The sequence below is a fragment of the Nerophis lumbriciformis genome, linkage group LG13 (genome assembly GCF_033978685.3).
Source record: "Nerophis lumbriciformis linkage group LG13, RoL_Nlum_v2.1, whole genome shotgun sequence".
Taxonomy (NCBI): Eukaryota; Metazoa; Chordata; class Actinopteri; order Syngnathiformes; family Syngnathidae; genus Nerophis; species Nerophis lumbriciformis.
This window is the reverse complement of record NC_084560.2, coordinates 8,345,421-8,360,108: the sequence shown is the minus strand read 5'-3', so window position 1 is coordinate 8,360,108 and position 14,688 is coordinate 8,345,421. Positions and strand designations below refer to the sequence as shown.

The 14,688-nt window shown below is 39.3% G+C and overlaps 1 protein-coding gene across 1 annotated transcript in view; it reads right to left on the bottom strand.

The window, feature by feature from the left end:
- Positions 1-14,688, bottom strand: part of LOC133613876 (E3 ubiquitin-protein ligase SH3RF3-like) — a 325,501-nt gene that overhangs the window by 123,069 nt on the left and 187,744 nt on the right. The window contains exon 2 of the mRNA XM_061971746.2: positions 9,262-9,537. Within this exon, the coding sequence (XP_061827730.1) occupies positions 9,262-9,537 (276 nt within the window). The remainder of the gene's footprint in view (positions 1-9,261; positions 9,538-14,688) is intronic.

The window sequence follows — 14,688 nt, the reverse complement described above, 5'->3', positions numbered from 1 at the left end:
TTCTCGTAAGAAAAGTGTCTCTAATGGTAAATGGGTTATACTTGTATAGCACTTTTCTACCTTCAAGATACTCAAAGCGCTTTGACACTATTTCCACATTCACCCATCTGTCATCCAAAGCTCTAACCACGACCCATCAGGAGCAAGGGTGAAGTGTCTTGCTCAAGGACAGAACAGACGTGACTAGGTTGGTAGAAGGTGGGAATTGAACCAGGAACCCTCAGGTTGCTGGCACGGCCACTCTCCCAACTGCGCCACGCCGTCCCGTTTGTAGAAAGTATTTGCACTATGCGCTTCAGCATCCGCTGACCCCTCTCTGTCCGTTTACATGGCCTACCACTTGGTGGCTGAGTTGCTGTTGTTCCCAAACTCTTCCATTTTCTTATAACAAAGCCGACGGTTGTGGCGCGGACTTCGGAATGCAAAAGTGATAACCAAGACTACCTGTCTAGCTCAGCGCCAACATTTGAGTTATGACTTAAAGAAATTGTTTTCCAGACACTTACACACAAACATCTCCTTTTATGGTCAGGCTGCGCTCTCCCGACTTAGCACACACACCCAGAGACAGAAAGGAGGAATATAAGTTAGGGAGCTAACTCGCAACAGGCCTAGTAAACACGTACCACAGGCTAATCGCACCACTAGTTATGCGAACATAGTTGTACACGGTGGCTCCAATGACACTAGGATGAGACAGTCAGAGATTACAAAGAGAAACATAGCCAGGACTTGTGATCTCGCTAGAAAGATGTCCAGGCATTGAGTAATTGTCTCTGGCCCCCCTGCCTGCGAGAGGCAATGATGAGAGATATAGCAGATTAGTCAACAAACGCACCCAAGTTCCCCGGGTGTCTTTGCCACTACGCAAATTAAGGAGTCACGGGTGGGACCTGATATTCAGCTGGGAACAATTAAACAATAAATAAACATGTATAACTATTAGCCACAACACAACCAGGCTTATATTTAATATGCCACAAATTAATCCCGCATAACAAACACCTCCCCCCTTCCGTCCATATAACCCGCCAATACAAATCAAACACCGGCACAAAACACCTAGGAGCAGACCCAGTGTTTTTGCTACGGAGCCACTTCATGGAAGAATCCTCATTTTTGCCCTTTTTTGTGGACTTTCCATTGGCCTGTGGAGAACCGGGACAACAGAGACTTTTTCCAGGAGGACTTTGAGTTTGATGCGCAGACGCGGTACCGTGAGTACGCATGCAGCTGCGGCTTCCAAACATTTTTATCGCTTGCCCGTACGTGCGTTCCGCTATGTGCATGTCACGTACGTAACTTTGGGGACTTTGGGGAAATATAGGTGCTTTATTAACTTTGAGGAGGTGAACTGCACTTTGGACTGTGGGATCGAGTGTTTTGTGCGGGTGTTTGATTTGTATTGGCGGGTTATATGGACGGGAGGGGGGAGGTGTTTGTTATGCGGGATTAATTTGTGGCATATTAAATATAAGCCTGGTTGTGTTGTGGCTAATAGTTATACATGCCTTGTGTTTATTTACTATATTAATCATTCTCAGCTGAATATCAGGTCTCACCCGTGACTCCTTAATTGCGTAGTGGCTGAGACACCCGGGGAACTTGGGTGCGTTTGTTACAAAGTGGCTGGCTAGCTTCTGTAGACAACAGGGACTAACGTTTATTGATAACTGGGGCAAACCAGGCTTGCTGATGAGAGACGGCTTTCACCCTAACCAGGAAGGCGCCATCATTCCGGCTAGAAACATAGATTTCTGTTTGAGTCACACTTGACTAACTACAGAGCAAGCCCGGTCACAGGCAATTACAGAGCCTGCTAGTCCGGGTGAGGAGTCAGTTAAGCTAGAACTAGCCACCACCAGGCCGGATAATCCCTGCATGCATAGCAATTCTCTTAGAATAATACACAACTCACATAATGTTTTTTCTGTAGTGACTGTGTCGGAGGTGGACATACATTCTACTGAGGTGGCAAATTATGATGCGTTCAGTTTATCGCAGCACCAAGCAAACAATCTGAAAACTCCCGTCATATCAATTCCTAGATATGGTCGAAACTATTTAAAGTGCACTACGCATAATAATAATATTTTGACCTAGGCTCCTCCGGGTACTGCAGACCTGTTTAATGACACTTGCTTGTAATAAAGCAGCTTTTTGTTCAGCAAAGCGTCTCTTTTGATCCAGTCGCACTGCCGGGTTGCCCTCCTGCCCGGCAGGGGGTGACAAGACCAGAAATACACTTCAATCACTTCAACATACTGAATTTTTTAGTAGAAGATATAAACCACTTTTTGTTTCCTGGGAAATTCTATGTAATGTTAAATAAAAAGCCGTGTGACTGAAATACTTGGCAAAGGAAGAATGCTACTCTCTGCAGTCTTGAATTTTCTCCATCATCCTACAAAGGAGCACTAAAAACAACCTCCTCGGTGGAGCTTATTCAAGGATAAATACATGCTTGTTGTAGGCGCTATACAGTGGAGCTTTGTATAGCTCATGGTACACTCAGAAGGTATTTTTGGTAACCACCCCGAGACAAAGCTATATTTTGAGTCAGACGATGAAGGAATGTCGGTCGTGGTAGCAAAGATGGCGTTTTTACCAGACTCCGTGTTTGTATCCGAGCACGTGTGTGGTCTTGTGCATGTGAAAAGAACAACTGTATAAACAGTACAATATGATACATACACTATATTGCCAAAAGTATTTGGCCACCCATGCAAATGATGAGAATCAGGTGCCCTAATCAATTGGCCCGGTGTATCAAATCAAGCACTTAGACATGGAGACTGTTTCTACAAACATTTGTGAAAGAATGGTCCGCTCTCAGTGATTTCCCAGCGTGGAACTGTCACAGGATGCCACCTGTGCAACAAATCCAGTCGTGAAATTTCCTCGCTCCTAAATATTCCAATGTCAACTTTATAAGAAAATGGAAGTTTGGGGAACAACAGCAACTCAGCCACCAAGTGACAGAGAGGGGTCAGCGGATGCTGAAGCGCATAGTGCAAAGACTTTCTGCACAGTCAGTTGCTTCAGAGCTCCTAACTTCATGTGACCTTCAAATTAGCCCACGTACAGTACGCAGAGAGCTTCACGGAATGGGTTTCCATGGCCGAGCAGCTGCATCTAAGCCATACATCACCAAGTCCAATGCAAAGCGTGGGATGCAGTGGTGTAAAGCACGTCGCCACTGGACTCTAGAGCAGTGGAGACGCCTTCTCCGGACTGATGAATCACGCTGGCAATCTGATGGACCAGTCTGGGTTTGGAGGGGAGCGTGGTCTGCGGGCCTGTAAGCACCGGCCTCGAAGACAGCGGCAGGTGAGTAGATTGCCCAGCTGAGGATGGTTATCTAATCACCTCTCGGCCTTATTAGCAGCAGCCGGAGCGAGACACGTGGTTGGAATTGCTGGTGGGCAGAGGCATGAGAGCGAGAGACAGTTTGCTGGAAAGCAAAACCACGCTGCTTTATGAAAATAAAGACTTGTTACCTCAGACTACCGAGCTCACAAAAGGATCTTTGTGTCAGAAGAACCCACAGGAGGGCAACCTCTACACTGGGTTTGGAGGTTGCCAGGAGAACGGTACATGTCGGGTTTGGTGGAGGAGGAATTATGGTGTGGGGTTGTTTTTCAGGCCCCTTAGTTCCAGTGAAAGGAACTTTGAATGCTCCAGGATACCAAAACATTTTGGACAATTCCATGCTCCCAACCTTGTGGGAACAGTTTGGAGCGGGCCCCTTCCTCTTCCAACATAACTGTGCACCAGTGCAACAAAGCAAGGTCCATAAAGACATGGATGACAGAGTCGGGTGTGGATGAACTTGACTGGCCTGCACAGAGTCCTGACCTGAACCCCGATAGAACACCTTTGGGATGAATTAGAACGGAGACTCAGAGCCAGGCCTTCTCAGTGTGTGACCTCACCAATGCGCTTTTGGAAGAACGGTGGAAAATTCCTATCAACACACTCCGCAACCTTGTGGACAGCCTTCCCAGAAGAGTTACATACAGAAAGAATGTTCTCAGTTGTCATGACTTGGTCCTTGGGTTTAGTTTTTCCAGAAGGCAACGAACGGAAAGTTGGCTCGGGCGTGGTGCTAGCCGCGGAGCAGCTAGCCGTGGTTCTAGCCGTGGTGCTGCTACTGGTGCTAGCCTTGGCTCTGGTGCTAGCCTTGGCGCTAGCCATGGTGCAGCTACTGGTGCAGGTGGAGGTGGCCTAGCTGGGGGTTGCGGCTTGACATGCCGAAAGACTGGTGGTGGTGGCCGTGCTGGAGGCTGTGGCTTGGCAGGTCGAAAGACTGGTGGTGGCGGCCGGGCTGGAGGCTGTGGCTTGGCATGGTGATGCTGAGCCACCCCACCTGAACAATTCCCAGCCCTAGCCCCCCCCCCCCTCAAGGAGCGGATACCAGACGCACTCCCCGCGGTCTGGAACCGTTTTATTGGGTGGGTGGAGGGAGGTTAGAAGGGGGGCAGAAACCTCCCCTTTAAATTGTCCAAAATGTCTTTTTTGTACTTGTGATTTTGTGGGTGAAAAAACATTTTTTTGTGACTTGGGTGTGGCTTGAGTCCTGGGGGGCGGGGAATCAAAAGAAAAAGAATTCAGAAAAAAAAAATCCTGGTCTTTGACGTCATCAGGGTGAAGCCGGGCTGGCTGCTGCTTGCTTCCGCCCGGAGGGGGAGGGGCTTGTGGGAGCGGCGTGTCCTGTCGGCTCGCGGAAGTTCTTCCTGACGTCCCTCGCCTTTGGCGGCGCTTCCGTGGCTGAGGTGACGCAGCGTCGTCCTGGGACCAAATGAAGTCTCTGTACTCCATGGAGGAGTAGCGCCGCGTTTCCTCCTCCATGGCGCGGAGGACCTCCCACGCTGCCTCGTCCAAATTGTCCAACTTTTGTGCGGAAAAACTGTTCTGCTGGCGACATAATGTCAAGACTTGGTCCTTGGGTTTAGTTTTTCCAGAAGGCAACGAACGGAAAGTTGGCTCGGGCGAGACGGGAATGTGGGTACATATTTTTATTTTTTACACTAACAAATAAAAGAGTACAAACGAAAAGCGCGCACCGTGGCGGAGAACAAACTATGAAACCAAAAGACTATAGCATTAATATACAAAAACTTACTTGGCTTGGACTAAAGTAGCAGCATGAACGATGGACATGAAATCAAGTGTCAGGAATGTGAAGAGCATAAATGTGGGATGTCGCCAGAAAGACAAACTGAAAACAATGAACTTAAATACTACAGACATGATCAGTGAAAACAGGTGCGTGACGTGACAGGTGAAAACTAACGGTTGCTATGGTGACAAAAACAAACAAAAGTGCACAAAAAGTCCAAAAACAAAACCGAACATGACTAAAACAAAACATGATCACACAGACATGACATCAGTATTTTCACATAAAAGACATGTGGTCCATAAAAACCTAGAACTGTTTTCTGGTCACGTGACTACGAGGTTAGGCCTTTAGGGCCAAGGGTGCTAATGTAATTCCACTAAATGACTTTGTATTAGTCCTACTGAGTAATGACTTAGCCACTGACAACACAATCACACACACGCTGGTTGTGCATGACAACACACATTGCGCGCGCCACAGGGGAGTGCGCACACAGCCCGGTGTCATCTTCCGTTGATTCATTTAGCCACCTAAACGCTAAATAATGCACACTTCAAGCAGACGCTATATTTACTGCCTTGCACAAAACACACACAACCAGAAAGGCAATTTGAGACCCCCCCGCTTGTCACGTTTAGTCCTGGGTTTGTGTATCGCTACGTTTGCTGCTGTCTTTGAACGTTGTGTTTAGTCTGCTTGTGGTATGCTGCACGTGTGCAAACGTCTTCCAGCATCGAGGCAGGTTTACTTTGAAGACCGTTTTGTTTAGTTTTGGACTGCATTGCTTTCCCTGTGCTTCTGGTGCACTTCCATGCTGCACTCATTTTTTATGTTTTTGATTATTACCTTATTGGTGGACTATAGAGCGCACAACTACCACCTCACTCGCTCTCTCTGATGCCGAGAGGCTCGTCCACGCCTTTGTCACCTCCGGGCTAGACTACTGCAACGCACTTCTTGTCGGGGATCCGCAGCAAGAACATCCAGAAGCTGCAGTACATACAGAATAGTACTACTAGGATCCTGACGAGAGTGCGGAAATATGACCATATCACACCGATTCTCAAATCCCTTCACTGGCTTCCTGTTCCACTCAGGATTGAATACAAAGGCTCCTATTAACCCACAAGTGCCTCCATGGAAATGCCCCAATCTACCTCAAAAAACTACTCACCCCCAAATCCTCCACACCACACCTCCGCTCCGGACAGGCTAACCTCCTCCAACCTCCGAGGACAAAGCTACGAACAATGGGAGACCGGGCTTTCTCCCAGTCTGTGGAACGCTCTCCCTGACCACCTGAGGACACCACAGACTGTGAATGCTTTTTAAAAAAGGCTTAAAAACCCTTCTTTTAAAAAAAAAAAAAAAAGCATTTTTTTGGATACATCAATACTAGTTCTAGCTATTAGGCTGTTCTAGTTTTTATTTTTATTATCTTTTTATTTTTTTTAATACACTGTAGCACTTTGAGGTTGTTTGCTCAAAGTAAAGTGCTTTTTTACAAATAAAATCTATTATTATTATTATTATTTATTACAAGTAATTAAGCCGCACCCACTAAATTTTGGGATCCCCCCCCACATATTAGACGCACCACATTATAATTTTAGAAGAAAAACATGTTATAAGCCGTTGTGAAATGAGTTATTTACACAGGAATATTTTATTTACATACGTTAATTGTTTCCAAACAATGTCTGTAACAAGGCAGTAAAACGGCGGATCCAACTTTTATCATAATATTGCACAAATGTTCCGGTTTTCTTGTCAAATTTTGACTTGCGTTAAGTAAAATGACGACTTTTATTATAATACTGCCAAAATTCTAAGTTTTTATTGTGAAATTGTGACCTTTTTCATGTAAAATTGCGACTGTTATTAAGTAAAATTCCAACTTTTATCATAATATTGCACAAATGTTCAGTTTTTCTGTCAAATTTTGACTTGCTATGAGTAAAATGATGACTTTTATTATATTACTGCCAAAATTGTAAGTTTTTCTTGTGAGACTGTGACCTTTTTCTTGTGAAATTGTGACCTTTTTCTTGTGAAATTGCGACTGTTATTGAGTGAAATTCCAACTTTTATCATAATATTGCACAAATGTTCCGGTTCTATTGTCAAATTTTGACTTTTATTGAGTAAAATTACTTTTATTATAATACTGCCGACATTCTAAGTTTTTCTTGTGAAATTGTGACCTTTTTCTTGTAAAATTGTGACTGTTATTGAGTGAAATTCCAACTTTTATTGTCAAAGTTTGACTTGCCTTGAGTAAAATGATGACATTTATTATAATACTGCCAAAATTCTAAGTTTTTATTGTGAAATTGTGACCTTTCTATTGTGAAATTGCAACTGTTATTGAGTAAAATTCCAACTTTTATTATAATATTGCACAAATGTTCAGTTTTCTTGTCAAATTTTGATTCGCGTTGAGTAAAATGATGACTTTTGTTATAATACTGCCAAAATGTTAAGTTTTTCTTGTGAAATTGTGACCTTTTTCTTGTGAAATTGTGACCTTTTTCTTGTGAAATTTTGACTGTTATTGAGTGAAATTCCAACTTTTTTCATAATATTGCACAAATGTTCCGGTTTTCTTGTCAACGTTTGACTTGCGTTGAGTAAAATAACAACTTTTATTATAATACTGCCAACATTCTAAGTTTTTCTTGTGAAATTGTGACCTTTTTCTTGTAAAATTGTGACTGTTATTGAGTGAAATTCCAACTTTTATTGTCAAAGTTTGACTTGCCTTGAGTAAAATGATGACATTTATTATAATACTGCCAAAATTCTAAGTTTTTATTGTGAAATTGTGACCTTTTTATTGTGAAATTGCAACTGTTATTGAGTAAAATTCCAACTTTTATTATAATATTGCACAAATGTTCAGTTTTCTTGTCAAATTTTGATTCGCGTTGAGTAAAATGATGACTTTTATTATAATACTGCCAAAATTGTAAGTTTTTCTTGTGAAATTGTGACCTTTTTCTTGTGAAATTGTGACCTTTTTCTTGTGACATTTTGACTGTTATTGAGTGAAATTCCAACTTTTTTCATAATATTGCACAAATGTTCCGGTTTTCTTGTCAGATTTTGACTTGCGTTGAGTAAAATGACAACTTTTATTATAATACTGCCAACATTCTAAGTTTTTCTTGTGAAATTGTGACCTTTTTCATGTGAAATTGTGACTGTTATTGAGTGAAATTCCAACTTTTATTGTCAAAGTTTGACTTGCCTTGAGTAAAATGATGACATTTATTATAATACTGCCAAAATTCTAAGTTTTTATTGTGAAATTGTGACCTTTTTATTGTGAAATTGCAACTGTTATTGAGTAAAATTCCAACTTTTATTATAATATTGCACAAATGTTCAGTTTTCTTGTCAAATTTTGATTCGCGTTGAGTAAAATGATGACTTTTATTATAATACTGCCAAAATTTTAAGTTTTTCTTGTGAAATTGTGACCTTTTTCTTGTGAAATTGTGACCTTTTTCTTGTGAAATTTTGACTGTTGTTGAGTGAAATTCCAACTTTTTTCATAATATTGCACAAATGTTCCGGTTTTCTTGTCAACTTTTGACTTGCGTTGAGTAAAATGACAACTTTTATTATAATACTGCCAACATTCTAAGTTTTTCTTGTGAAATTGTGACCTTTTTCATGTGAAATTGTGACTGTTATTGAGTAAAATTCCAACTTTTATCATAATATTGCACAAATGTTCAGTTTGTCTGTCAAACTTTGACTTGTGTTGAGCAAAAAATGAAGACTTTTATTATAATACTGCCAAACTTCTAAGTTTTTCTTGTGAAATTGTGACTTTTTTCTTGTGAAACTCCAACTAATTTTTCACAAAAAGCTTTTTTTATATTTGTCCATCCATCCATCTATCCATCCATCCATCCATCCATCCATCCATCCATCCATCTATCCATCCATCCATTTTATACAGCTTGTCCCTTTCGGGGTTGTGTCTATATATCTAGAAAGGGTGGTCTTAAAGACGTAGGCATTGTTTGGAGGTCCCAGAAGGTAAGAAATACATGTGTGTGTGTGTGTGTGTGTGTGTGTGTGTGTGTGTGTGTGTGTGTGTGTGTGTGTGTGTGTGTGTGTGTCACCTTGCTGAACGACAGACAGTCTTTATCCTGGTCTTTGTTTTTAATCTCAAAGTCATACAGTGCTTTGCCCTGAGGTGGCGTCTGGCTGAGGGGCCGCAGCAGCTGGATGTAACTGGCGGGCAAGAAGCCGTGGCAGCCGTTCAGCTCGCCGTGGTACCAATTGTCGTCCACTTTGCGTCGCAGGATGATGATGTCGCCTTTGGAGAACTGCAGGTCCCCCGGCTCCTTGCCCTCGTACGAGTACAGCGCCTTCCCGCACGGCAGGGCCGGGATGTTCTGAGGAAAAGACAAGGTGGTCGTCAGCTCAGTAGCAACTCATGCAGGTGGAACAAAATAACGGTCATTTTCCACATCGTTTGCAAAAAAAAAGTAGTCGATACTACTTAAGTTAAAGTGCCAATGATTGTCACACACACACTAGGTGTGGCGAAATTATTCTCTGCATTCAACCCCCTGGGAGGTGAGGTGAGCAGTGAGCAGCAGCGGTGGCCACGCCCGGGAGTCATTTTTGGTGATTTAACCCCCAATTCCAACCCTTGACGGCGAGTGCCAAGCAGGGAGGTAATGGCTCCCATTTTTGAACAGAAAATAAGCAGATATTAAGAGTGGTATAATAATCAATTTTTACAGTTTGTGCCTTATAATGTGTACAAAATAATGTATAAATGACACAATATGTTACTGCATACGTCAGCAGACTAATTAGGAGTCTTTGTTTGTTTACTTACGACTAAAAGACAAGTTGTCTCGTATGTTCACTATTTTATTTACTCCAATACATTCTTCTTTAATTACAATAATAAACATATGTTTAATGTACTGTAAGATTTTTTTTTGTTAAAATAAAACCAATAACGACAAGTTTTTGTCGTCCCCTTTATTTAGAAAAGTATCGAAAAACATTTTGGTACCGGTACCAAGATATTGGTATCGGGACAGCCCTAGTTTTGTCGTGTTCTACAATCGGGCTGCTCTGTATTCAAGACGTGCTAGCTCTGTGCTAGTTTACATTGGACTTGCTATAGACATGCTAAAGATTAGCATTAGCAAATTTACATGGCTGTTTCAACACCTCTAACTTTGATAATGAAAACTACAGCTAAGATGCACGTTACAATCACACATCCAGTGTGCGATAAGTACAATACTTACAGGACAAACACTTTGTATCTACATGTTATGTATCCACATGTTATGTATCTACATGCTATATATCTACATGTTATGTATCTACATGCTATATATCTACATGTTATGTATCTACATGTTATGTATCTACATGTTATTTATCTACACGTTATGTACCTACATGTTATTTATCTACACATTATGTACCTACATGTTATGCATCTACATGTTATGTATCTACATGCTATATATCTACATGTTGTGTATCTACATGTCATGTATCTACATGTCATGAATCTACATGTCATGTATCTATATGTTATATATCTACATGTTACGTATCTACATGTTATGTATCTACATGTTATGTATCTACATGTTATGTATCTACATGCTATATATCTACATGTTGTGTATCTACATGTCATGTATCTACATGTCATGAATCTACATGTCATGTATCTATATGTTATATATCTACATGTTACGTATCTACATGTTATGTATCTACATGTTATGTATCTACATGTTATGTATCTATATGTTATGTTTCTACATGTTATGTATCTACATGTCATGTATCTACATGTCATGTATCTACATGTTGCGTATCTACATGTTATGTTTCTACATGTTATGTATCTACATGTTATGTATCTACATGTTTTGTATCTACATGTTATGTATCTATATGTTATGTTTCTACATGTTATGTATCTACATGTCATGTATCTACATGTCATGTATCTACATGTTGCGTATCTACATGTTATGTTTCTACATGTTATGTATCTACATGTTATGTATCTACATGGTATGTAACTTCATGTTATGTATCTACATGCTATGTATCTACATGTTATGTAACTTCATGTTATGTAACTACATGTTATGTATCTACATGCTATATATCTACATGCTATGTATCTACATGTTATGTATCTACATGTTATGTTTCTACATGTCATGTATCTACATGTTATGTATCTACATGTTATGTATCTACATGTCATGTATCTACATGTTATGTATCTACAAGTCATATATCTACATGTCATGTATCTACATGTCATGTATCTACATGTTGCGTATCTACATGTTATGTTTCTACATGTTGTGTATCTACATGTTATGTATCTACATGTCATGTATCTACATGTTATGTATCTACAAGTCATATATCTACATGTCATGTATCTACATGTCATGTATCTACATGTTGCGTATCTACATGTTATGTTTCTACATGTTGTGTATCTACATGTTATGTATCTACATGTTATGTAACTTCATGTTATGTAACTACATGTTATGTATCTACATGCTATATATCTACATGTTGTGTATCTACATGTTATGTATCTACATGTTACGTATCTACATGTTATGTAACTACATGTTATGTATCTACATGCTATATATCTACATGTTGTGTATCTACATGTTATGTATCTACATGTTATGTATCTACATGTTATGTATCTACATGTCATGTATCTACATGTTATGTATCTACATGCTATATATCTACATGCTATGTATCTACATGTTATGTATCTACATGTTATGTATCTACATGTCATGTATCTACATGTCATGTATCTACATGTTATGTATCTACATGTCATGTGTCTACATGTTATGTATCTACAAGTCATATATCTACATGTCATGTATCTACATGTTATGTATCTACATGCTATATATCTACATGTTATGTTTCTACATGTTATGTATCTACATGTTATGTATCTACATGTTATGTATCTACATGTTACGTATCTACATGTTATGTATGTACATGTTACGTATCTACATGTTATGTAACTACATGTTATGTATGTACATGTTATGTATCTACATGTTATGTATCTACATGTTATGTATCTATATGTTATGTATCTACATATTACGTATCTTCATGTTATGCATCTACATGTTGCGTATCTACATGTTATGTATCTACATGCTATATATCTACATGTTATGTATCTACATGTTATGTATCTACATGCTATATATCTACATGTTATGTATCTACATATTATGCATCTACATGTCACGTATCTACATGTCATGTATCTACATGTTACGTAACTACATGTTATGTATCTACATGTTATGTATCTACATGTTATGTATCTACATGCTATATATCTACATGTTATGCATCTACATGTTATGCATATACATATTATGTATCTACATGTTATGTATCTACATGTTACGTATCTACATGTTATGTATCTACATGTTATGTATCTACATATCATGTATCTACATGTTATGCATCTACATGTTATGTATCTACATATTATGTATCTACATGTTTTGTATCTACATGTTACGTATCTACATGTTATGTATCTACATGTTATGTATCTACATGTCATGTATCTACATGTTATGTATCTACATGTCATGTATCTGCATGTTATGTATCTACATGTTATGTATATACATGTTACGTATCTACATGTTATGTATCTACATGTTATGTACCTACATGTTATGTATCTACATGTTATGTATCTACATGTTATGTACCTACATGTTATGTATCCTGCGATGAGGCAACGACTTGTCCAGGGTGTACACCGCCTTCCGCCCGATTGTAGCTGAGCTAGGCTCCAGCGCCCCCCGTGACCCCGAAGGGAATAAGCGGTAGAAAATGGATGGATGGATGGATGGATGGATGTTATGTATCTACATGTTATGTATCTACATGTTATGTATCTACATGCTATATATCTACATGTTATGTATCTACATATTATGCATCTACATGTTATGTATCTACATATTACGTATCTTCATGTTATGTATCTACATGTTGCGTATCTACATGTTATGTATCTACATGTTATGTAACTACATGCTATGTATCTACATGTTACGTATCTACATGTTACGTATCTATAAGTTATGTATCTACATGTTATGTATCTACATGTTATGTATCTACATGTTACGTATCTACATGTTATGTATCTACATGTTATGTATCTACATGTTATGTAACCACATGTTATGTAACCACATGTTCTGTATCTACATGTTATGTATCTACATGTTATGTATCTACATGTTATGTTTATGACTGATTTCCATCAGTTAGTATTGCGGTACTTTATTAGTACCGGTATACCGAACAACCCTAGTATATATATAGACTTCTTTCAGGCTCACGATGGCGTGTCCGCAAGATACACTGTGAAAGAAGTCGGTAGGTTTTACGGTAAAAATTACAGTCGGCAGAAATGTAATGTAAAATCATCAGTGGTAGCATTTTTTTCTATTTACAGTAATGCACTGTAAAAACGGGGAACGTGTTATGGGTGGAGGGAGTTGTGACGGCACAGTTCTACAAGGGGGCGGTATAGCGCTATGTTTTATTATATATATATATATATATATATATATATATATATATATATATATATATATATATATATATATATGTATATATGTATATCATATCAATGTGAATGTGAAAGGTACCCTAGAGGTATAAGTAAGGCAATTGTGAGTATTTTTAGCGGTAAGCTAACTGACGCCACAAAGTGTGTTGAAGCGATGACACAAAAGTCCGAATGCGTCATTGTGTTATGAGAAAATGGATAAAAGTGAAGGTACTGTACTTAAATGCGGTTACATCAACAACACCCGCTGTTGCATGAATGACTCTGTGCAAACGTTTACTTGAAAGAAGTCCAGTAAAAAGGACACAAAGACTGGAGCTGCTGTGTCATGTGGATGATTCTCCCAAATGTCTCAGCCACAGTCCCTGCTTGCATGGCTGCTGACGCAATGCTAGGAAAATGGCAGTAAAAATACACTCAGTGCATGTTCCTTGTCTGGGTTTACTCCAGGTCTAGACCACAGTCCCAAAACCCTCATGCTGGCTCATTGGAGACTCCAACTTGTCTGTAGGTGTGAATGTTGTGTTCTATAGGATTATCTCAACTTTTAAATAAAAGTAATAATCCAGTGCTGTCAGAGAGCAACAAGTGGACTGTAAAACACAAAAGCAGTGAAGTTGTCACGTTGTGTAAATGGTAAATAAAAAGAGAATACAACAAATCCTTTTCAACTTATATTCAATTGAATAGACTGCAAAGACAAGATATTTAACGTTCAAACTGGAAAATGTTGTTATTTTTTGCAAATATTAGCTCATTTGGAATTTGGTATCATCCAAAACTAATGTAAAGTATCAAAGAAGAGAAGGATAAGTGATTATTACATTTGAACAGAAGTGTAGATAGAACATGTTCAAACAGAAAGTAAGCAGATATT